Raw genomic sequence first — 25,240 nt, 5'->3', positions numbered from 1 at the left:
TCTACCCCAAAAATCTGAAAACATTTATCCATAAAAATACATGTGCTCCAATGTTCATTGCAGCTTTATTTATGGTGGCCAAGACATGGAAACAAGCAAAGTGTCCTTTGGTCGATGATTGAATAAAGAAGATGTGGTATATATACACAATGGAATACTACTCTGCATAAGAAAAGATGAAATACTGCTCTTTGTTACAACATGGATGGATCTTGAGATTATTATGCTAACTGAAATAAGTCAGACAGAAAACGTTGAGAAATATATGACTTCACTCATATGTGGGATATAAAACTGAAAGCAACAAAGGCACAAAACAAACAAATAAGCAAAAAGTCATAGACACAGACAATAATTTAATGGTTATCAGAGGGTAAGGAGGGAGGGGAAATGGTAGAGGAGGGTAAAGGGAGTCAAATATATGGTGATGGAAGGAGAGCTGACTCTGGATGGTGAGCACACAATGTGATATATAGATGATGTATTATAGAAACATGCCCTTGAAACCTGTGTAATTTTACTAGCATTTGTCACCCCAAATAATTTAATTTAAAAAATAAAACGATTATATGAAAACTGCCTATTTTTATTACAATGGATTGTGTTATTTTTATGGGAGCTGGTCACCAGTATTCACCAACAAGTATTGAATCAATTTTGGCCTCCTTTTTGGTGTTTCTAGGGCTTTTGGTGTTTCTAGTATGTAAAGATTTGTAATCACAGAGAAGTGTGTGGACTTTCTGAGCAACAGAGATATCTAAAGCCTGACCTTTCTGTAACCAGAAGACCATGCTAAATTATTCCTGTGCTCTTTACCTTCTATGGAACATTGTATTGATCTCTCTGTTTTTTTCAGCTTAGAATATTGACATAACTCTGAGGAGTCAGAAGCTATTTAAATATTTTTACAAATGCATTTCTGTCCCATTTTCAATTTTTTTTTAACTTTGTTTATGCCACTTACCAATCAATGTGCCCGACTTTCTTTTTGAACATTGTGTATATAAAGATATAAAGAAATTCTCTATTTCTTTATATCATACTGACAGTGATCTGGAAGGATTGTTTTCTCATTTTATGATCCTTTCATCTTGTTATTTGGGTTAGCAAGGAAGAAGCCAATATATTAGTGAATGCAGGAAACTTCTGAGTAATATCAAAAGTTCACTGTTTAAAGAAAATATTAGTCATGAAAGGATTGAAGACAGAGAGCCACAGGGTTATATGGCCCGAAGAGGGTGTAATGTTTTGTGTGTTTTACAAAATAATTTTCACATACTTGAAAAGAAAGCCATTACTGATAGGGGATTTTAAGGAAATATTACTGTTCTCATGACATAAAATGTCACTTGCAACAAAAAGACATGTGGTTGTGGAAGATGAAAAGGGAGGAAAATAAAAGAAGATTTCATTAAAAATAGCCAAAATAACAAGAAAAATGAAAAAGCACTTGAAGCTTCTGAGTATTTCCCCTGTGCCATCCACAATGATCGGTATTAGTAACTGAATGTGGAGTGACATCTTCCTTCCCTGACTTTCACTCTTACATGGGTACCAAACTATGAGAAAAACAGAACACATTGTATGTGATCTCTGTACTTTGTGGTAGATTCAATATTGTACTATAATTGTACTTACTTGTGGATTTTGGTCAAAGAAAGAGAAGGCAAGGAATAATAGAAGAAAACATAAAAACCATCCATATTTATTGAGTGCCCACTATGAACAAGTTGGTACAACACACCTGCTCTGTTTCATTTCATCCTCAGTAGAGTGCTCTGACATGGTGTTATTTCAGTCCCTATTTTACTAAAGAGTAAATTGTAGCTCAGAAAGGGTAAGTCATTTGCCTGAGACAGCACAGCTAAATGAACAGGAGACGAGTTTGCAAGTCAGCTATTTCTGCCTCTGAAACGTGTACTCATATATATAATGCTGTGGAATGAGGAGTTGAATCTAGGAAAGACAGGAAAACAAGCCAAGAGAAATGAGATGTTTGCTATCCCTAGGATATTCATAGTATAGCAGGAATAAGACTGAGCACCTCAAGTTACACAAAGTTGCAAGCTAAATACTGGACATTTCATTAAGCATTAGTTTCATTTTAATTAGACCATAGGAGAAATTTCACTCAAAAGTACTTGAAATTACTTTTAAGTTAAAACTGACATATATTAAGAGAAGAATGCACAATCTCCATGAATTCTTAACTTAAAACATGTGCTTTCATAGACATTTTGAACCTGTAGTCACTGTGTAATTTATGCTGCTAGACTCTGGGATAAATTCATTCAATCTCATCTGCTGGAAGGATGCCTGGGTGGAACATTCTGAGAAGCACTCTACTAGAGAATGTCGTGGATATAACAAGTAGAAATTGGATTTCAATTGTGATACTTGAATATATCATTGATTCTGTGAGTTTTCAAAGTTATCTATGATACCAGGAACTGTCTTTTTCTCTGTCACCTCTGTTTTTTATGTCCTCCAACTAGATGTGCCTGGAGGCCTCTGACTAGCCTGCAATCCTTTACTCCCTCTCCATTTTGTTTGATTCCAGTTTCAAAGGGAGAATTATAAAATACTGGGTCTGTGTGTATGAGTTTGGATTAAAGCAAGATCCTGTTTGCGTTAATGATCTTTTTTTAGACTCCTCTCCCAAAAGCATAAGCTTTCTAGTCCTCGTGTCTTGGATGCTTGATGATCCCTATGGCCTTGGGGTGCGAGCTTTTTCTTGTACCCGAAAATTTACCTCTTTCCCTGTCTCTGCTCTTTTTCTTGAATGAACATTTTGCCACCCACAACCTTCTATCTGTCTATCTATCTATCTATCTATCTATCTATCTATCTATCTATCCATCTATCAGCTATCTAGACATATATTTTTTAATAAGAACAAGTATCTCTGTCAGCTACTTTTATTTTCTTCAAAACTTGACACATCTCAGTGTGCAATATTCTTTTTGTCAATAAGTTTCAAAGCCACACACTTCTCAAGAGCATCTGTAAAAATTTGCTCTTGAAAAAGTGAAAAACCAAAACAGCATTTTCAAAGCATTATAGACCTTCAACCAATGTGGAAATAAAACCTTAATATTACTCCCAAATGCCAAGTTATTCCAGGTTATATATGAAATTCTTGACAGAATTATTATAAGACATACATTCATTTCCTTTACTTATTAGTAGAAAGCTTTCCTTAAATTTTCATGAAAATGGCATTGTTGTTTTAAGATTTACTTGTACATTATAGGTAGTAAAGATCCTTTTAAAAAATTCCAGCCTGTTAGTGTGTTCCGTTGTTTTCTTTTAGCCGTGGAGTTTTAAGCAGAACTATTTGAGTAGAATTTCAAAAGAATACCTTGTAGTTATCTTTGTCAAAGCACATATGTGGCTTGATTCCCAAAGGTGGGCAGAGAGGGGCTGGTGGATTTTTTTGCCAGGGTCGAGTGTTCTCATTAAGTTAAATACCTAGACATTGACTGGACTTGTTATAAATATGGCTACTTGGTTGTAGGGAGAGCCCGAATCCTGTGTCTTCAATCTTGGAAGCTTCAGGTTTGCCTTTTACCTGGAAACCAACCAGGGCTCTTCTCCATTTTCCTGACCTGTATGAGATGCAATGTTTGTATTTGATCAAAGGAGTGGATGAAAAGAGCCCAATCACTCAAAGGCTAATGTTAGACCATCACCTGATATTTTGGAGAATGTATTTCCTGATCCTCAGACTATAGAAGTTCTCACAGTTATGTACTCCTGGGTCCCTTTTTCTGTTTCTGTGTAGTATTACCTTTTAGTACTATTTCTTTTCCCTGCTGCACACGAAGATCCACAAGAGTTGGGGTTATGTCTGTCTGATTTACCAGCATGTACTCTAGTACCAAGCTCAGGTTCATTGGTGCTCAGTAAATATTTGTCGCTGACAAATTAGGGCTTTCTAGATAACATGGGTGATGGAAGAGTTGTGAATGATTTCATATGAAGGGATTGTAAGTTTTAAACTAGAAAAAGAAAATATTTGGGGGCATGGCAGAAGAAATAAAATATTTGAAAGATAATCAGATGGAAGGAGGAAATGGCTAATGAAGCAGCGAGATAAAATAGAAAGAACAAGGACTCAAGAGTTAGACAGATCAGTGTTAGAATCCTGGCTTGACCACCTTCTAGTCTTATGACAAAGAGCCACATGTTTTACCTCTTTGTTTCATCTGTAAGATGAGTATATTAATGGTAACCTCACAGAAATGTCACAATGATTATAAGATCCGCTTGTTTAGTGGAGTGTTTCTCATGAATAGTTATTATACTTCAAAATGTTACGTGTTATTAGTGGCTATTATTTTTTCTCAATAAAATTCCCAAGTAGGGAACTGAAGAAAAAAAATGAAAAGCTTTCACTGGCCAATTTCAACTCAATGTAAATCAGAACTTTCTAAAATTTGAACCATGTTATATGAGAATGTATCATTCGGAGGCAGCATGCAAAATACCTATGCAGAGAAAACTTGTTTTATGGATGAAAGATGGTGAAACCTCTATGATTACATATTATATTTCCAAATACACAAAACAGTTAAATTTTACACACCTATCCAGGGCAAATTGTATAATGTCTTTGTTTCTTTCTGTGTTTACTTCCCCCATGCCCAACTGCCTGATATTTTAAACATCTTTTCTCTCCTTCATAGAAACCTCATTGAAAAACATTGATCAATTAAGCTACAGAAATCCAACACTAAAAAATGTAATAGATTTGACATTGTAAAGATCGTATATTGGGTTTTTTTTTTGTTGTTTGTTTGTTTTTTTACTTGGAGATTCTCTTTTCATCCATCACCCTTGGCAGATAAAGGGTTAGATACAGGGGTGGCGGTTAGCTCAGTTGGTTAGAACCTGGTGCTGATAACACCAAGGTTGCTGGTTCTATCCCTGCATAGGCCACTGTGAGCTGTACCCTCCTTAAAAAAAAGAAAAAGAAAAGAAAAGAAAAGAAAAACAAGCAAGAATTACATACATTAAATATTCTTAAACATAGCTTTAAATTTTCAAAGGAATAACCATAGAAATGGATCACTGGAAGCGTGCTTTGTTTAACTGGGTATATTTCATATTTCAGTTTGGGAAGCAGCACATAGAGAACCTCTTCAGTGACCTGCAGGATGGGAGACGCCTCCTAGACCTTCTCGAAGGCCTGACAGGGCAAAAACTGGTACGTGACTTATTTATAAAAAAGTTCACATTGACCTTGGGAGAATTTCAGACCAGAAACAAACTCAGCATAGCACTATTATGAGATCTTAGTAAAATTCACTAATTTACCAATTACCTATTTAACTAGCAGTATAGGACCTATTCCTGAATAAAACAGTCGCACAATATTATTTTTGTTTTGACATAGTCTATCATGCAGAACAAGAAAGTGAAAATATTCAGTATATAATTTATGTCAATTAATAGATACTCGCTTTCAATATGTGGTATCTTTGTTATTGAATGTATTTTCATAAAGGCTTTTATGCATAATGACCTTTTATTTTTATTTTATTTTTAAGTTTTTTTTTTATTGGGGGAAGGGAACAGGACTTTATTGGGGAACAGTGTGTACTTCCAGGACTTTTTTTTTTTTTTTACAAGTCAAGTTGTTGTCCTTTCAATCTTGGTTGTGGAGGGTACCATGCAGCTTCAAGTTGTCCTTTCAGTCTTATTTGTGGAGGGCGCAGCTCAGCTCCAGGTCCAGTTGCCGTTGCTAGTTGCAGGGGGCGCAGCCCACCATCCCTTGTGGGACTCAAGGAATCGAACTGGAAATCTTGTGGTTGAGAGCCCACTGGCCCATGTGGGAATCAAACCGGCAGCCTTCAGAGTTAGGAGCATAGAGCTCTAACCGCCTGAGCCACTGGGCCGGGCCCGCATAATGACCTTTTAAGTTTACTTTATTTTTTATTGTGCTAAGAACATTTAACATGAAATATGGAAAATATCTCATCATATAAAGTTTCAGTTATGCAACTTGAATAAGTTCCAGAGAATGGCTATAAACATTGTGCCTATAGTTAGCAATACCTTATTTTGCACTTAAAAATTGATTAAGAGGGTAGATCTCATTTTAGGAGTAAATACAGCAGGCATCATAATAGTAGACTTTCTAAAACTCTATAACTGAATGAACTAATTAATTCATATATTGTAATGAATTATGCAAACATTATTTTAAAAATTAAAGGACAAGATATGACTTTTGTGATTGACAGTGAGGGTTAGAATATGAAAGATGACTGAGGTCTGAGCTTCAGTGACGAGGAGAATTAAGATAATATTCACAGGGCGGGCCCGTTGGCTCCGGTGGTTGGAGCTCCCTGCTCCTGGCGCCGGGGGCTGCCGGTTCGATTCCCACGTGGGCTGGTGGGCTCTCGACCACAAGGTTGCTGGTTTGGTTCCTCCAGTCCCTCAAGGGATGGTGGCCTCTGCCCCTGCAACTAAGATTGAACGAGGCGCCTTGAGCTGAGCTGCCGCTGAGCTCCTGGATGGCTCAGTTGGTTAGAGTGTGTCCTCTCAACCACAAGGTTGCTGGTTTCGACTCCCGCAAGGGATGGTGGCCTGTGCCCCCCTGCAACTAGAAAACGGCGGCTGGACCTGGAGCTGAGCTGCGCCCTCCGCGGCTGAGACTGAGGGGACAGCAACTTGACTTGGAGGGAAGTCCTGGAGGTGCACACTGTTCCCCAATAAAGTCCTGTTCCCTTTCCCCAATAAAATCTTAAAAAAAAAAAAGATAATATTCACAGAAATTGTTTCCTTTAATCCTATTTGGCATTATATAACTTTGCTAGGCCCAAATCTCTTTTACACTTTCCTAAAAAGTATAGAAACTAACTCACTTATCTATTTTATTAACAAATGTCCTTATGCATGCTGATGTTTCTCTCTGTGGTCATGCAGTAACCCCCATTGGGCTATAGAATGAAGAGTTCATAACCTAAATAGCTTTTGTAAAGAAAACAAAAATGCTATCATTTTTCTTGAGGAATGTCCAATTCACGTTATGAAAGTCCTATGACAAGGACAATTAGCCCAAAGCACTTAAATTCATTATATTAATACTTCACAGCTTGTGTTCATTTAAAATATTCAAACTTAGAAGTGAAATGTATAAACTATTCCATTTGTAGTCGATTGTCAGTCTCTCTTCTGGGCAGTAAACATTGTTTCATTTTGTTTTCAGCCAAAAGAAAAAGGATCCACAAGAGTTCATGCCCTGAACAATGTCAACAAGGCACTGAGGGTCTTGCAGAAAAATAATGTAAGTGGAGCCCTGGACAGAATCTGGGTACCGTGAGATAGCAGGCTTGATGTCTGAGTGAGGCCTTTGACCCCAAGTGCGGAGCAAAGCACCTCAAGTTCTCTTATAAATCAAAGCAGTTATTATGAAGAGCACATGTTCTAGTTCATGTGTGTCTGCTTATGGTTAATGTGATTCAGGAAGTCAATGCATGCAGCCACAGGAGGCAGAGAAAGGCATGGCCGAGACTGGATAGGCAACTCCATGTTGTGTTCTGGTTTTACTCAATGCAGTTATATTTGGTGGACAAATCGTGATCTCAGTTCCTTTTTAGCAGTGTTTTGTGCAACAAATGGCTTTTACTAAGCGATATATATATATATATATATCATGTATAAAGTGTGTTCAAACATAATGATAGTTTGTTTGAATTCAGCCAACATTTATTAGACGCCATATCCAAGTATGAAAGTTACAGAGAAAAACCACTATTTCAACTCATAGTAAGAACTGCAAATTTGTTTTCCGTTCATCTATGTTTGATTAAATTTAGATAAAAATGTATGTGTGGTTTTACAAAAAGTCAACAATTATAGCTAAATAAGTGTGGAGATTAAAGGAGTTCTTGTCTCTTCAGAGTGACATTGAGATTCTTCCCCTCTGTCATGGCATTGGAGGCAGTTCTCCTTTCTTATTAGCTTCCCACAGTCTTTCTAATCGACCAATACCTTTACCAGGCACGTTTAGTAGCTTCCTAGTTACATCTCTCTTTCAGGGATAAATTCAAATAAATTGATCATATACTCTTGAAATAACCATAATCAGTGATAGATAAGTAATGATGTGTACTCCCTCAAATGTTGATCAGTTCACGTGGGAAATGGAAGGAAAAGCTGTGCAGCATTTGGTTGATTTTCAGAATTTGGGTTAATTGTCATAATTAAACTATGGAAATTACAGAAATATTATGCATTTTTATTATTTTCTGAAGTGACTGACTGCACTTTCAAATTTTCTACAGGTAGAATAAGATGGTCTATAGAATGTTTGCCTCAGTATTTAGTCCGACAGAACCTTTTGAAAGATCAATTTCACGTACATTAAGAAAACTGTTTGAAGATCCTGGGGGTTCACACAAAGAAAATGTATTTTTAGATATCAATTCCCCTTATTCCATTATAAAATATATAATCAAGGAAAACAGCAGAAAATTCTAAGAATTATTAGATTCAATCTATTTGATAGTTGATCTCTACCCACCAAGAAAATGTCAGATTAAAAAAATGGGGTCTTGGATCTCCTATAAAATAGTAGAGTAATGTAGCCATGGATTTTGTTTGATAAGAGCTTTGGATTTTTTGCATAGATTATTGATTATGAATCTGTGGGTTTCCTCTATATGTTATAATTATTCATTTCAGAATTTTTAATACAGGGACAAAAGAAATCCTGGCAACAAAACAGAGAAACCGTAAAAGAAAATCTCTGTATCTTTGTGATAACCAAATATTTCTTAGATGTGAAACCAAAGGCATGATTCAAAAAGAAAAAAGTTAACTTGAACTTCATCAAAATTAAAAGTTGTTCCTGTGTTCTGGATATAAGTCCTTTATATTGCCATTATATTTTCCATCTCTGTTGATTTCATTATTATTCAGTGGTGTCTTTCGATAAAGATAAGTTCTTCATTTTGATGTGGTTCATTTTTATAAATGCTCGCTTTATAATTTTGTGTGAAAATATTTGCCTTCCCAAAGTTATTATGATATTATATTTTGTTGTTATCTAAATAAGCTTTATTGTCTTACCATTTGAATTTGGATCTATATTTCACCTGGAATTGATTATTGAATTCAGAATGAGGAATGGGTTAAGATTTAGGTTCTTTTTTTCATTTGGAATCTAACTGACACAACACCATTTATTAAAAAGAATGTTGCTTACCTATTGCTGTCTGCCCCGACCAGCGGGGCATTCAACAGGGACCGAAGGGAGACACCCTGAAAAGAGAAAATAGGAGGCGCGAAGAAATGGAGGCAAGACAAAGTTCTGATCAAGCCTCAAATTTTTTATTGCAGCTACAAGATTATATGGATTAGGGTAAACTGGGCGGGGAGTGAATGAGGAAGGAGAGAGCGGAATGAGGAAGGGGCTTTACTTATCAGAGACGTGACCTTCTAAGGGCAAACTGACGGTTCCAGGAATTAGGTCATGTGCTGCCGGATAGCATAGTTTCTCTGAGTCAGGCTCCTACATCCAATACCAGGTGTGTCATAAAATTTTGTCGATGCATACGTGGTCCTATTTCTGGACTTTAACTCACTTCCATTGCTCTATTTGTCTATACTTGCACAAAAAATCATGCCACATGGATTACTGCAGTTTTATAATGCATCCTGGTATCTGGTGGACTAGGTTCATCGACTTTTTTCTTGTTTAGTATTTTCTTGGTTGTATTGATCCTTCGTATTTCCGTATTCATCTTCTTAATTTCCACATAAATCCTGTTTGTAATATGATCAACATTGATTTAAATCTATACTGTTGAATATTTGAGGTCTCTCCTATGATTTTTCCTTATAGTTTTTTTAATTTCATGCTTAACATCATGAGAAAATGAATAGAAAAAAATGGGCAAAAAAGTTGAACAGGAACTTCACAAAAGAGGATGTGCAAAAATCCAAGAATAATATAAAAAAAGTGTTCAACCTCAGCAGTAATTGGGGAAATTTAAATTAAAACTGCAATGAGATGCTAATACAAACTTAGAAAAATGGCTGAAATTAAAAAGACTAATAATGCCAGCAATGAAGATATGGGCTAACTTGAATTCTCACAACTGGTGGAAATGCAATTCAGACAACCATTGAAAATGGTTTGGCATTATATGCTAAATGTGAAAATGCATAATTCTTATAACTCAACAATTTCATTCTCAGGCATATCATTAACAGAAATACATTTCTGTTTGCCAAATATATATGAAAATGTTCATAGCAGCTTCATTTGTAATAACCCAAACTGGAAATGACTGTGGTATATTTGTGATGTGGGAGATTTTTGAGTGAGTGTCAGGATCATGTCTTGTGAAACTGAAGAATGGAAGCACAGACCAAGGGAGAGGCGAGGAGTTTTAAAAAAGAGGATAGTTTATTAAAAGCAAAGGATCAGAGCTTCCAAGGGGAAGAGGGTCCCGAATGGGGTGCCCCTGTGACTGAGGCAAAAGCTCTTACTTTTATACCTTTCCTTGCCTGCTTGGGGAAGGGTAACTGTTTGAAGGGAACTGTTTGAAGAAGGGAACTGGTGTCTTCTAATGAAATTTGTCTACCAGGTTTGTTCTGTTTGCCCATCCTGAGGGGATTAGCAAAATAACCCACTCTTATCTATCAGATCTGCTTTGTTTGTCAGGCCAAAAGGAATTTTGTGATTAACCGCAAGGCACTGTTACATTTTGTACTGGAGGAAGGAGTGATTTCAAAACCTGGAGTTCAGGATATGGCTGCCTTTGTTTATTCCACCAGGGACCTCCCTGGCTACCTAAAAACATGCTAACTAACCTGTCTCATTTGCATGATATGATGTTATAAAACAATGAAAATGAACAAGTGATAGCTACCCACAATACACAAGATGGATCAATCTCCTCAAAGAGATTCCAGCAAAAGAAGTGAGGCACAAAAGTTTACCTACTATGATTGTTACCATTCAAAAGGTCTTGCTGCTTGCTACACGAAAGCTAAAACTCGAGACGCAGGTTGGTGGAAAGAAAAGCAGGTTTTATTCCAAAATGCCAGCATTAAGGAAAGACAATGGACTCCCTGTCACTAAGACTGCCTTCCCCCTCTTAATATTGCCAAAAGGTTTCATAGGCACGCGATGAGTGATGGAACAAAGGAAGGAGAAGTTGTCCAGGCAACTCCGGGGGAGAAAAAGTGCTTCCCAGAGGCTGGTCAGCTCCAGGGTCAGGAGTGAATCCCATACAGATGCAAAAACCTCTCCCAAATCACTGGGCCAGGCACTGCACTCCACAGCACAGAAGTAAACAGAACCATTGAAACTGGTTGGTGTGCTGAGTAAATGCATAGCAAACAGAGTTATTAAGGTTCTGGCAGGAGAGGAGCAAAGGAAAAAAAGAGTTCAAAAAGTCCCAAACCAAACCACTGTCAAATTACATGAGAAGTTTAAATATAAAAATAGAAGGTATAGGGTCACTGTTACATGATTTCTTTTAATTAAATTTCAAAACAGGCAAAATGGTTTCATGGGAAGTCAGAAGGGTAGGTACATTTTGGAAGGAGTGAAGCAGTAAAATGCTTAAATGAATCTTCTGAGGTGTTGAAAATATTCCATGTTTTCACCTGGTGGTTGTTATACAGAATATTTGCTTTGAGAACGTTTATCAAGCTTTACACTCAAGTACACTTTTCTGTATGTATACTTCAATTTTTAAAAAAAGTTAAGAGGAACCTATGAAATTAAAGTAAACCTGACCTTATAACCTCTCAAGTACCAAACAATGGCTGATTTCTCAATTTGACTATAGATCACCCTGCATTTTCTGAAGAAATTGTTTAATGAAATGTGATAAGCAAATATATAAAATTAGAACCTATGACTAATATAGTTGATGTAGGATATTTTCTTTGTGCCGGGATCGTGTCTCGTGAAACCGAAGAATGGAAGCATGGACCAAGGAGAGGTGAGGAGTTATAAAAGAGGATAGTTTATTAAAAGTAAAGAGTAAAGAGTCGCAGCTCTCGGAAAGAGAAGGGTTCCTGACTGGGTTGCCCAGTGATTGAGGCAAAAGTTCTTACTTTTATAACTTCCCTTGTCTGCTTGGGGAAGGGGGTTGGATCCTTCTAATGAAATTCATCTATCAGATTTGTCCTGTTTGCCCACCTTAAAGGGATTAACGAACCCATCCCTCAGATCTGCTTCTTTGTATGGCCAAAAGGGATTTATGAGATAATTTATTAACCTCAAGATGCATTCTCATATCTTTGTCCTGTAGTGAAAGAGACTTTCCAGAACCTGGAGTTTCAGGATATGGCTGCCTTTTCTTTATTTCACCAGGGATCTCCCTGTCTACCTAAGAACATGCTAACTAACCTGTCTCAATTCCCCCTCTGAAGATGTAGCCCTAACTGCCTTTAGGGAATAGGGACGATGACTGCTCTGGCTACTTCCGGCTGAGGAGCGGTGTAGAAAGAGACCAGCAGCTAGGGCTTGTCCAGAGTTCTATCTAAGGGTCCCCGGTAGATGAACAAATCCAGATGAGGATGTTGTCCTGTAGGCCATCATAGCCAACCAGTGTGTAGTTTGTAAGCTCAGACGCATTGTAGGCAACAGCATGAGGTAATACCTATAATAATGCATAAAAGAAAAATGAGAAGTTTCCTTAAATCCCACTAAACTGGGAAGCCAGGAAGTAAGAAAGGCAAAGAATCTTGTTTTTAGTTTAATATTGGAAGCTATATTATGAATTTGTTGAACTTTATGTTTAATTAACTGTGAATTATCAGAGAGATTGAAACAGCATAACCCTTTAAACTTTTTACATCCTTGATTATGTTTGAGAAGTAGATAACCTATGGCAGCTCTGTTTTTGAGAACTGTTTCTCTGACCTGCTCTAACTCTTGTAGTGTCGACGGCCTTTGTTATTGAGCAAACTATTTGACTAATCTTTACTTTTAAAGCAATGGTTATAGCAGGTAAGACAAAAAGAAATAAGGATACATACCCAGCAGGGCTGAATAAATGTATATCGCTGTTACAGCTGGAGTCCAGAGTAAGTTTATTGTGATGTTTAACCTGATGAGGCTTTTGGGGTAAGAAGACAGTTAATCTCCCTAGAAAGCAGGGTACCTCAGTGTTGTAAGCTACGAAGTTATCTTCCCGTAAATGAGAAACCATCTAGCCTGCAATTTGACATGTGCATTAAAATTCATAGAGGTGGTAGAGCTACAGTTTAAACTGTTACCGTCTGAATGATTAAAGCACCTAGTGAAATTAACACATTGATTAGCCAGAGTTAGGGCTCTTTTTCCTTTACTCAGTTCTAGTGTTTGGGTGAGAGCTATTAGCTCAGCCAGTTGTGTGCTGGCCCCAGAGGGAAGGCTTGTATTTTCTAAGATATTATGTAGAGTAACTACAGCATATCCAGCCTTTTGTATGTCATTTTCTGTAAAAGAGCTCTCATCAGTAAAGAGCGTCCAATCTGGGTTGTCTAGGGGTGTTTCTTGTAAATCTGCTCTAGCAGTATAGGTTTGCATTAAAACTCATTGGCAGTTAATTCTTCCTCCATCTCTGGGAGGAATGTGACAGGATTAAGGGTGGAGCAGATCTGTATTTGGATTACTGGACTTTCTAATAAGGGGGCCTGATACCTCAGGAGGTGGCTATCAGTCAGTGACTTATTAGCATTTAAAAGCCCTTGAATGTGATGAGGGGCAAAGACAATTAAGTCTTGTTCCATTGGTTAAACCTTGTCCCATTGTGAGCTTGGTGGCTTCAGGAAACAGGAGGGCAGCTGCAGTTATGGCCCAGAGGCAAGCTGGCCAGCCCCGTGCTAGGAGGTCTAGTTCCTTACTTAAAATAGCCTATTGGCTGTTGTGAGGGTCCCCTGGCTTGTGTTAGGACTCCCAAAGCCATTCCCTTTCTGTCTGTTATATATAAATGAAAGGATTTTCCTGTAGGAAGGCTTAAGGCTGGGGCACTTAACAGTGCTTGTTTCAAAAGACTAAAAGCTTGTTCTGCCTCTGAGCTCCAAAGTAGCCGATGAGTATTTGTAGTTTGAGTATCTTTAATTAGCTGGTAAAGGGGGCAGGCCATTTCTCCGCATTCTGGGATCCATAGGCAGCAGTAGCTGGTAATGCCTAGGAAGCCCCTTAATTGTTTCAGGGTCTTAGGTGGGGGATAGGTAGAGATGGGACAAATTCTGTCCTCCCCTTGGGCCCTAGTCCCTTCAGAGATAATTAGCCCAAGATATTTGACATAAGTCTGACATATCTGGGCCTTGGCCTTGGAAACCTTATAACCGGTAGAGGCTAGAAAATTTAGAAGGGCAGTAGTGCCTTGGCTGATGAGGTCTTCAGATGGCGCACACAATAAGAGATCATCAACGTATTGTAAAAGAGTACAACTGCTATAGGCAAAATCTGCTAAGTCCTTAGAGAAGGCCTGTCCGAAGAGGTGTGGACTATCCCTAAACCCCTAAGGGACTATCCCTAAACCCCTAAGGGAGGACGGTCCAAGTGAGCTGTGAAATCTGGCTTTCAGGGTCCTCAAAGTCAAAGAGATATTGGGAGTCAGGGTGCACAGATATACAGAAAAAGGCATCCTTTAAGTCTAACACCGTGAACCATCTGGCACTTTCAGGTATTTGGGCTAGGAGTGTGTAAGGATTTGGAACTACAGGGTGTATAGGAATAACTGCCTCGTTGATGGCCCGGAGGTCTTGAACCAATCTCCACTCTCCATTTGGTTTGGGAACACCAAAGATGGGGGTGTTAAAAGGGCTGTTGCATTCTCTAAGGAGCCCTTGTTGTTTGAGACTGTTAATGATAGGTATTAGTTCTTTCCGTGCCTCGGGTTTCAGAGGGAATTGTTTCCGGCAATGAAATAAAGTGGGGTCCTTCAGATGAATAAGGAATGGAGCGGCCATTAAGGCACAGCCAGTTGTCCCTTGTGATGCCCAAACATCAGGTTGATATTGGTTTCTACTACTGGGAGGCAGCTAGGAATACTTCCAGGGCCTAGGAGAACAATAGTTCCCATCGCCCTCATAATGTCTCTTCCTAATAGAGGAGTAGGGCTTTCTGACATAATTCAGAATGAATGGGAGAACATTAGGTCGCCCCATATGCAGTAATTGGCTTGTCCGCAACTCTGTGGACAGTAACATGTCGATTGGAGAGGGTTCCTTATATTTTTGAAGTTGACTGTTGAACTTCTTAAGTTAACATAGGAAATAACAGAATTGAGGTTAGAATCTTAAGCAATGGGCAGCAGTTAGAGCCAGGGCTTGGAGGTCTTTTGATAAAACTTTTCTAGAGTCCTTTTTAAATTTAATTTGTTTATTTTACATTTTCTTTAAGGTATAGACCAATGATAAGAAACAGGCTGAGTAAAATAAGTCTTTATTTCTACAACCAAACAGTTTTCAGAGGAAAAAGGTCCCGAATGAGCAGTTGGACAGAATAAATGGCTTCTATATTAATTAGGAAATTAATAGGCTTACCTGTCAGGTCAGGGTCACCGGCAGTTTTACCCCGTGATGAGAACAGCTTGGGAGCCACCGGGAACTTCAGGCTCAACAGTGATGACAGCCATTTTTGGCGAGGGAGTTGATCCCTGCTCCCTTCAGAACGAGGGGTACTCTCTCCTCTAGTGCCCTTTAGTCTGTACAGGGGGCACGGCTGCTTTGGAGGACTAGGACACTCCTTATTCCAGTGGTCTGGGCTTCCACATCCAAAGCAAGCTCCTTTATCTGGCGTTTTCTCTCTGGGGCTTTTGAGGTGCCTTGAGGTGGCTTTAGTCCTGGGTTATCGGTAACTGTGGCCAAAAGTCTGGCCAGTCTCTGGTCTCATCCTCTGGTTTCACTGTTCCTTTATTTCTCGTTTTTCTGTCTTGGCTGTTCAAGACATTTAAACAAATTCCTGGCCTTCTCTAGGATCTGAGCCTCTTAGGGATTTTATAGTGGCCCAGAACCATTAGAATTCCCTGCCAGTTAGGGGAAAATATTAGGCTAAGCTTCCATGTATTGGCCTATAGCTGATACCGAGAAAGGTATATGAACTCTAGCAGTCCTCCAATATAAACATTTACTTAGCTATTAGCAAAATTTAGTTTTTAGATTTAGTTTTTGAATAACCAAGGACCTGATTGAGAAAATAGAAAGCATAGAAAATTATTTTGGTGACATATATAATCTTTGCTTTTTTAAGCAGAAATCTTTTTCATAATGTCAGTAGCAGACCAATAGTCTAACAAACTTTATCTTAGTAGAGAGAGAAACCTTAACTTTTATTTTGTACCAGCTTACTTTTGAGATTTAATAGTTAATTACATTTAGTTTAAATATATATAAAACTCTCAAAACTTCTCACAAACCTTCTACAACTTTCCCAGTCCCTCTTAGTTTGTCTCTTTTCACTCATTCAGAAATAACCATCTTTAAGACAAACTGCTTTCTTTCAGTACCTTCAAAAATGCATTTCCATAATCTTATACCTTCCTTGAACACACACAATTTTCTTCTATTTTAGAATCCACAATCTTCAGAACCTTAATTTTTACTGACAACCAAAAGCAAGCAATTAGCACTTTCCCTTGCAAATCCAGGAATATATTTAGTAGCCTTCAAAAGCATAGGCTTTTGTAATAAAATATAAGATATATTTATTAACAGATCTCAATTTATCTCTTAACATTGCTGTAACAAGAAGCCAGAAATAGATGAACTTAGACCTACCTAATAATTAACACCTCAGCATTTTGTTATTTTGAAATACCTAGATATTTAATAATTTTTAACATTTAACACAACTTAGTAAAACTGAAATTTTAAGTTACCAGTAGATGGTGAGAAACCTTGTCTAAACATCCACACTATATTATTACTGAAAAGTTTTATCTGTTAACATTTTCTTAGTTCCTAACTCTATGAGATTCCAAAGTAAATAATCTAAGCTATTTTCTTGACAGATTCTGCAACAGAGATAACATGATTTTAAAAGTAGGTTTATTTAGAACGTTTGTACTCTGGGACTCCAGTCTAAAGGCGATTTCCCTTATAATAAATCCCACTGTGAGTGGTCCCTGCAGGATTTAGAATTAGAGCAGCGGAGTAAGGGGCGGGGTCTGGCTTGAGTATTAGCTGCTTGGTTTTGAAAAGTGCCACTTCTTTCCTTTAGTTACCTCAGCGTCAGACATTCCTATTTACAGGTGGGTTAGGAGATGGGTGGAGCTCCTTTTTTTTTTTTTCCTGAACTATCAATTTAGTCCCTTTTTTCATTTCCCCAGTGAGGGTTTCTAGAAACCTGGCATATCTGGCCATCCCTTTTATAAAATAAACCTAACTGTAAGATAGTATTATACTTGTTGCTTCCCTCAGGAGGCCAGGTTTCCCTATCTTCTAACTTGTATTGAGGCCAAACCTCAGAACAAAAGACCAAGTGCCATTTTTCAGAGTCTGAGGGTCAAATTTGTCCCAATGTTTCAAGATGCAATTCAGGGGAGTGAAGGCGCATGAGGGCTGATTGCCCATCTGAAAGGAAGAACAGAAAGGCGTCCATTTGCAATTCATCTCCCACAACTTGCTCTAGGGCATCCGGTTACGTCTTGGGGCCCCTCCTGGCAGTTGCTGCAGCCGAGCCACGCTGCGGGTGGAGCAAGGAGGCAGAGAAGACGCGCTGTCCCCAGAGGAGTACAGTGATAGAACAGAGGAGATGGAAAATCAAGTCTCCAGAGAGACATTATGCCATACAAACACTGACCTTACTGGTGCTTGGATTTGTCTTGAGACCGGCAGGTCTTAAATGACCTGTTTCAAGACCAGGTTATCCTGTCACAGGCGTTTTCAAGCAGCGGACACCCTAATGGCCATTTAGCTATCTGATCCATGCCCGCAAAGGACGGCAAACAAATAAGTATAGGAAAGAGAGCGGGAGATTTTAGGGTCCACTCAAAGGGGTTTACCTTCTGGCTGGCTTGTCAAAATATGTTACCGGAGAGTGTTGAGGAGGTCTTACAGGGAAGGGACTCTGGACCAACGTCTAAAGAGCTAGGGAGAGATAGTGACAGGATGAAAAGAGCAGCATGGTTGCAGGAGACATCCCACTGGCACCCTTATGGGCGGTCGGGCTGGGAAGGGACCAGAGAGAACTTTGGGACCCACTGCAGAGTAGCAACGGCCAGGGTCCCTCAGTTGTCTGCAAAGACCCACAGTCCTGGCCGTGCACCAGCATTTAGCCTCCTAGCAGAAAGGAAAAAGGCAGCTGAGGAATAGGAAAAAGTAGCCAAGAGGGAGAGGGAGAGCCTCCAAACGGAACCCTTCCGGGTCCTCGCATCATTCTCGGGCTCTCCTTACTAGAGAAAGCAGTCGGACTGGAGACAACATTCCCCTGGCTCAGTGTCGGAGGGGATTGACCAGAGCCCTTCCGCAAAGCCTTTACTTGCGTGGCTTAAGGTCGGCAGCTGCGCTAGTCACTTTTAATGGCTAATGGAGGCCCGATATTTGTGTGACAGGAGAAAGAGACAAAACGTGATGAAAGCCTGTAGGTAACCAAGTAAAAAGGCACAGATAATATTTACCTCTCCTTCAATCCCGGACAAGCCCCCAAATGATGTGGGAATATTTCACTGTGAATCCCCAAATGATGTAGGGGATTTTTGAGTGAGTGAGTGCCAGGATAGTGTCTCGTAAGACCAAAGAATGGAAACACGGATCCAGGAAATGCAAAGAGTTTTAAAAAGAGGATAGTTTATTAAAAGTAAAGAGTAAAGAGTTACAGCTCTCGGAACGAGAGGGGGTCGTGACTGGGTTGCCCAGTGACTGAGGCAAAAGCTCTTACTTTTGTCCCTTCCCTTGCCTGCTTGGGGAAGGGGGCTGGCTCCTTGTAATGGAATTCATCTATCAGGTTTGTCTTGTTTGCCCACCCTAAAGGGATTAACGAACCCATCCCTCTCTATCAGATCCTAAAGGGATTAACCAGCCCATCCCTCAGATCTGTTCCTTTGTCTGGCCAAAAGGGATTTATGACATAATTTATTAACCTCAAAGTGCATTCTCATATCCTTGTCCTGGAGTGAAGGAGACATTCCAGACCCTGGAGTTTTAGGATATAGCTGCCTTTTCTTTATTTCACCAGGGACCTCCATGTTTACCTAACAACATGCTAACTAACCTGTCTCACAATTTATGAATATTTTCTCAGAAGGTCATATTTCTCACTAATTACGGAAAACTTTGAGAACCTTCCATTGTTTTAGCAGGCAAAGATCCCAAAATAAGGTACTTTAAATTTTATAAGGAGCCCTTCAAGAGCAGATTTCCACAATGTTCCCATTTGAATCAGGGCCTTAATGTGGAACAGCAGAAAACTGAAGTATCTGTGTTAAAGGACAGAATCTCAAATAAAACATTTTCAAGTGGAAGCCAACACCTAGAGTGAAATAACCTTTACCTGAATTAGCCCCAGGCCAACAGACACAGAATACAAATGTTCAAAGGTAAATTTATTATCACTTTATTCTTCTCAATTAGTTTGTAGTGAAAGAAAGTACAAAAGAAATGGAAAATATTCCAAGCTACATGCTTATTAGACTATTACCATAATAAACAAACACGCAATTAAATCAAAGAGAATGTTCAAGAGCAGGATTTTTTCCTAGATGGGCTTGGGTTTTCTATATCAGATGAATAAATGAGCCTGGGGCAGGATATAAATAAACCAACACATTAAATAAATAGTAGGTAGGACTATTTAAAATTTCCTTTTAAAAATCACAAATTCTAACATTAGCATGAACAATAGGAGGTGTTGATTGGAGATTTTGCATAATCATACCTTAAACAGAATAACGTAAGTGAACTTACATTCAGCACTTTATTTATTGAGTGTCTACTATGTGTCAGGTTATATTCTAGGCAATAGAAATACTGCCGTGGTAAGAAGAAACACAACCCTTTATGTCATGAAGTTTACAGTCACATACCAGGGGACATTAAACATATGTAATGTATATAGTGATAGCTAAGTGAATGAAGAAGAAACAGAATAAGAGGTGTGGGAATACTTCTTGATTAAATTGTCACATGGGTAGAGACTGGAAGGAAGTGAGGGAGTAATATATGGGATTATCTATAGATAAATGGTCCAGGCAGAGGGATAGAAAGAACTTGAGAAGAAAAAAAAAAAAAAAAAAACATTGGGAAGTAGGACTCAGTAGGTGGATAGGACTGAGTGTGGGAAAAAAACGTAGAGAAGGGAATCAGAGAGGTAACAAGGTGGGGCTGGGAAGGGGAAAACATAGGGAGCCATCGTTAGGGTTTGAACTTAGTTCTGAATGTGATGACAATGACTAAAAGTAAGAGGGTTATTATAAATTAAATGGGTAATAAGATAAATTCATTTAAAAATCAGAGATAGAAATATTAATAGGAAAGAAACATAAGAAAAGTATTTAAAAAGCATACCATTTTTATCCAAGAGTTATAATCAATAATTAAAACATAAGACAACTTATTGAATAATCAAAATATTACCAAAATCACAGGGAAAAATAGATGGAAATATACTTTTATTCAGAACCTTTAGTTTGCCATTGTAGATCACAGCACATTTAGCAGCAAAAAAAAAAAAAAAAAGATTGAGGAGGAAAATAGCATAAATAAACTGTAGATTTAATAGTGATTTCCTACTTCTTGACACTCCAAAACATAAATGATTCTATAAAATATGTGTATTATGTATAAAGTTCCTCCCCCATAAAGTTGGTTTGCAAGAAAAGCCATTGTTTATCATTTAATTTAAATGAACCAAATCTAAATCTGAGCTCTCAAGAGGCATTCAGAAAATTCTAACTTTGTCATTAGTAGGAATGTTCTTCCCTATCCCTAGGAAATGACCAGAAATCAGTAGACCCATGTGATGCCTTTCAGGCAGGGAAAAAGCCGTTAATCTTTCATACATTGAAGTATCCACTGATATAGTCACCATCCAAGCTCAACTCCTCTTGTGAAGCCGACTGTTTCATTAACAGTCCAGGTACGAAACAGATGTCTTATGCTAGGACAAAGTTGAAGAGATTGTAATGAAAGGAATATACACAGAAATGTGGGCAGGATTGAAGGAACTAATAATGAATGCTGAAGCACCTAGGGACTAACATGAGTTGATAGCCTTTACTATTGTTGAACCTAAAGAGACAGTGGGAGAAAGAGCTGATATCTTAAACTGATAAAAGCTCTAATCTTGTGGGAGGGACAGTGATTGTGACAGTAGGTATCTAAGTAATACAGTTACTCTCAACTCATGTTCTGCTGGGGGAGATGGGAGAAAATTGATACCTTTGTCTCTCTATCCAATCATGTATTGTTCCCCCAGTGCTACTCATTGGTTGAACCCAACCAGAAACCAGGGGGTAGGAGATCCCGAGTGATGGAGTCATCTGATACGAAGAAGGAATGAGGAACCTGGGAGGGGGAGCAAATAGAGAATAACTAGTATTCCAGGTATCTGTATATTTTCTGATCAAATGGGGACTTGGAAATTTCTACACTGAGAACCCTAATGCTGTCTAGGGCCCAATCTTGCTAGGTGTACCAGGAACCCATTCACTTTTGAGATCATGCCACCTCTTCCATTTGCTGACAGTGAGTGGAGGTGGTTTCTGGCTAATTTTGGAACCAGCTGACATCGCATTTCTTCCCATGTTTCAGAGGAACACCAGAGACGGAAAAGGAAAACAAAGAGTAATTTCTAATTTCTGCCCTGCTATACAAATTTACTAAAGGAACAGTAGAAGATAAATAAAAACTGTTCTTACCATATGTACAAACAAAAACGGGAATATATTAGGATGCAGCAAAAATCATTAAATACATAAAAAGAAGAACTTTTAAAGTGCATAGTTTTTGATAATAATAATATAACTCTACAAATTAATAATACTTTAAAAAATTAAATTTAATTTAGAATGTGTTGTATAAGAAATCAAGAGTATACATCTACCATTTTTGTGGGACAAAGCATTCCATAAGCAAACCACTGAGAAATGGCCCGTTTTCCGTAGAGGTTTAATTTTTGTCTTTGCTTTATCTTCATTAAAAAAAGATAAATTAATTCAAACTTCCAACCATAAATGTTACAAAAAGAAACAATGCTCTAAGGAAAGTGGGAAATAAAAATAATGAAGAATAAATGAGTTAGAAAGAAGAAACACTATATAAGTTTAAGAGCTAGTTATTTGTAATAATCTGTTGTAAATTTAATCAGGAAGAAGTGGAAGAAAGAAAATATATACAATTTAAACATAGTAGAAAATATTAAACATAAGCACAGAGATATAGAAACCAAAAATTGAATCTATACTGAAGTTCACGAGGTCTGACTATTAAGTTCATGAACTCATTCCAGAAAAAGTGCTACATACCTCATTGCAGAATATTACTATAGTCAACTTCGAAATACTCCCCTTGGGAAGCTATGCACCGACGCCAGCACCTAGTCCACCCTTCAAAGCAATTTTGGAACTCTTTCTGGGCTGGCCATGAGAGCTATCGTCGTATTATCCTTGATGTCCTGAATGCCATCCAAGCGTCTTCCTTTCAATATTTCCTTTATCTTCGGGTAAAGAAAGAAGTCATTGGGGGCCAGATCAGGTGAGTAGGGACGGTGTTCCAATACAGTTATTTGTTTACTGGCTAAAAACTCCCTCACAGACAGTGCCGTGTGAGCTGGTGCATTGTCGTGATGCAAGAGCCATGAATTGTTGGTGAAAAGTTCAGGTCGTCTAACTTTTTCATGCAGCCATTTCAGCACTTCCAAATAATAAACTTGGTTAACTGTTTGTCCATTTGGTAGAAATTCATAATGAATAATCCCTCGGATATCAAAAAAGGTTAGCAACATCGTTGTAACAAGTTCATGAATTTAGTTGTCCGACTTCGTATGTTGATTATAAAAAATCGATTAAATTGGGTTATATTCTATTTAAAATAATAAATTAGAAGAATTAACAAAGTGAAATATACAGTATGTTAATCAGTAATCAAGACAACTTAAGAAATAAAACATAACAAAACCTCCCCAAAAGATTCTGAGTCCAATGGAACCAGTGGTAAATGTATTCAAACATTTAAGAAATTGATCATTGCTATTAGAAAACCATAAGGAGCTTCCCAATTCTACAAATCTATCCACAAACCAAATTTTAAAATCACTCAAAATATATATGTGTGTGTGTGTGTGTGTGTGTGTGTGTGTATGTGTGTGTGTGTGTGTGTGTGTGTGTATCTCCCTGCTGTTAAAGGGTCTTAGAAGCTTCCTTTTGAAAGGATACTTGGTGGTAGTTTCAAAATCTTCTTAGGTCAAGTTCATTTTGTCTTCTCCTTTCTTCCTAGGATCTACTCCACCTTGGCCTATTCCTCTGCCATAAATGACTAGTTGCAACACATTCCTTTTTCTAAAGTAGCAACTCAATTTGCCCCTGTGCCTCAGTATCCTTTTTTTTCTCTGTCCTGCCTTCTAACTTACTATCCTTACTCAAATGTCACTCACAGCTTTGCTCTGTAGAGCTCAGATACCACGTTTATGTTCTGATTTGCATTCTCTGTAGTGGCTGTTTTCGCATGAAGTTATCCCTGCTATCAATAATTTATTTTCAAAAACCACTTATTGAGAAGAAAGTACTTTTAACTGCAGTGATACGTTTATTACAGTATTTGCTGAGAGCAATGCTCACTTTTAATAATGTCAGCCGTGGTTGCAAAAAGAAAACAAAAGAAAGTACAAAATTCTGTGACAGAGGCGATGACTCTACCAGGTGGTTCTACTTGTCTACACACCAGCTCATGGTAGAACGTATTTCTGGAGAGAGGGAGAATGCCCCGCCTCTATCCTTCTTTAGTTCTTATGATAGGACTAATCATAAAGTAATCAAATTGACACAAGACTAGATTAACAGGAGAAAAACAATTTAATACGTGTGCATGGGAGAATCATAATATGATGCTCAGATCATAAAATAAGGCTCAAAGAACTGATTGAACCAGGTACCTCACACCTTTTTATGCTTTTTAGATCAAAAATAAATTAAACAAAAGAATAATTTTGTGAGAAATTGAAAGGACAAAGAAAATTAGTGCTTATTAGAAAGGAATGTAAGCCAGGTTTCGGTATTCGTTAGTGAGGAATTTAAACAAAATTTGGGCTTGGGTAGTACCGTGTTCCCCGAAAATAAGACTGGGTCTTATAGTAAGTTTTGCTCCAAAAGATGCATTAAGGCTTATGTTCAGGGGATGTCAACCTGGAAAATCATGCTAGGGCTTATTTTCCGGTTAGGTCTTATTTTCGGGGAAACCTGGTAAGTTGCAAGGCTTGTCTATACAAGCTTCCCACTCTAGACTCTTAACTATTGTGATAAGGTTGTGTTTCAGCCCTCAGAAGCAGGGAGGGAATCTATCACTTGAGAGATTTATCTAGTGCTTTTAGGGGGACAGAGATCGGGATTTTCTTCTTGCACAGTTTCTTAAGTAATTTTAATTTAAAATAATCAATAAACCATTGTGGGATATCTTGGAGTGGCCTGCCTTGGGCCCTGACAGTATCCACAGCTTCCATTTACGTATTCGTGACTCGTTGAAGTTGATAGAGCAAATCGCAGAGACTATGGAAACATCTCTGATACTGCCATTTTATTATTCCTTACCTTTCTCCACTCTTGTTTGTGAGTAGTCTCCTTCATCAGGCATTCTGAATTCAGTTCTATAGATCTTTAACGCTATCTTCTCTCAAATGACACGATAATTAATGGGTCATTTAAACTTGTTTATTGATAGATTTTTGTCCCCCTTAGATCTAAAACTAAGTTCTAGTCAATGAGTTTCCTCTACCAGAGATTTGCCCTTTTAATTGTTTTACGTCTAGGTGAATAATATTGCGTTTTTACACTGGTAAAGGAATTTAGCCATGAAAAATCCGATATGGAGATTTGACTGTCTGTGGTGTTTTAAACTGCCTTCGAAATGCGTGTTACCTGTCTTTCCATTCATTGGCTGATCCCAGTTTGTTTCATCTTCTTCCATCCCAAGATTTCCATGTTTCTGCTTTATGAATTTCAATGCCTTTTAAAAATTAAAATTTTTTGGGTGACATTGGTTAATAATAACATTATATAATTTTCAGGTGCACATCTTTATATTCTATTGTGTGCCCACCACCTGAAGTCAATGCCTTTTTGAA

General features: G+C 38.1%; 1 protein-coding gene across 8 annotated transcripts in view; it reads left to right on the top strand.

The window, feature by feature from the left end:
• DMD (dystrophin) overlaps positions 1 to 25,240 on the top strand; it is a 2,125,071-nt gene that overhangs the window by 464,206 nt on the left and 1,635,625 nt on the right. For all 8 annotated transcript variants that reach the window (XM_074323908.1, XM_074323912.1, XM_074323913.1 and 5 more), the window contains exons 3-4: positions 5,117 to 5,209; positions 7,217 to 7,294. In XM_074323908.1, the coding sequence (XP_074180009.1) occupies positions 5,117 to 5,209; positions 7,217 to 7,294 (171 nt within the window). The remainder of the gene's footprint in view (positions 1 to 5,116; positions 5,210 to 7,216; positions 7,295 to 25,240) is intronic.

This window comes from Rhinolophus sinicus, chromosome X (genome assembly GCF_036562045.2).
Source record: "Rhinolophus sinicus isolate RSC01 chromosome X, ASM3656204v1, whole genome shotgun sequence".
NCBI lineage: Eukaryota > Metazoa > Chordata > Mammalia > Chiroptera > Rhinolophidae > Rhinolophus > Rhinolophus sinicus.
The sequence above is the reverse complement of the archived record's forward strand: the minus strand, read 5'-3'. Positions and strand labels throughout refer to the sequence as shown.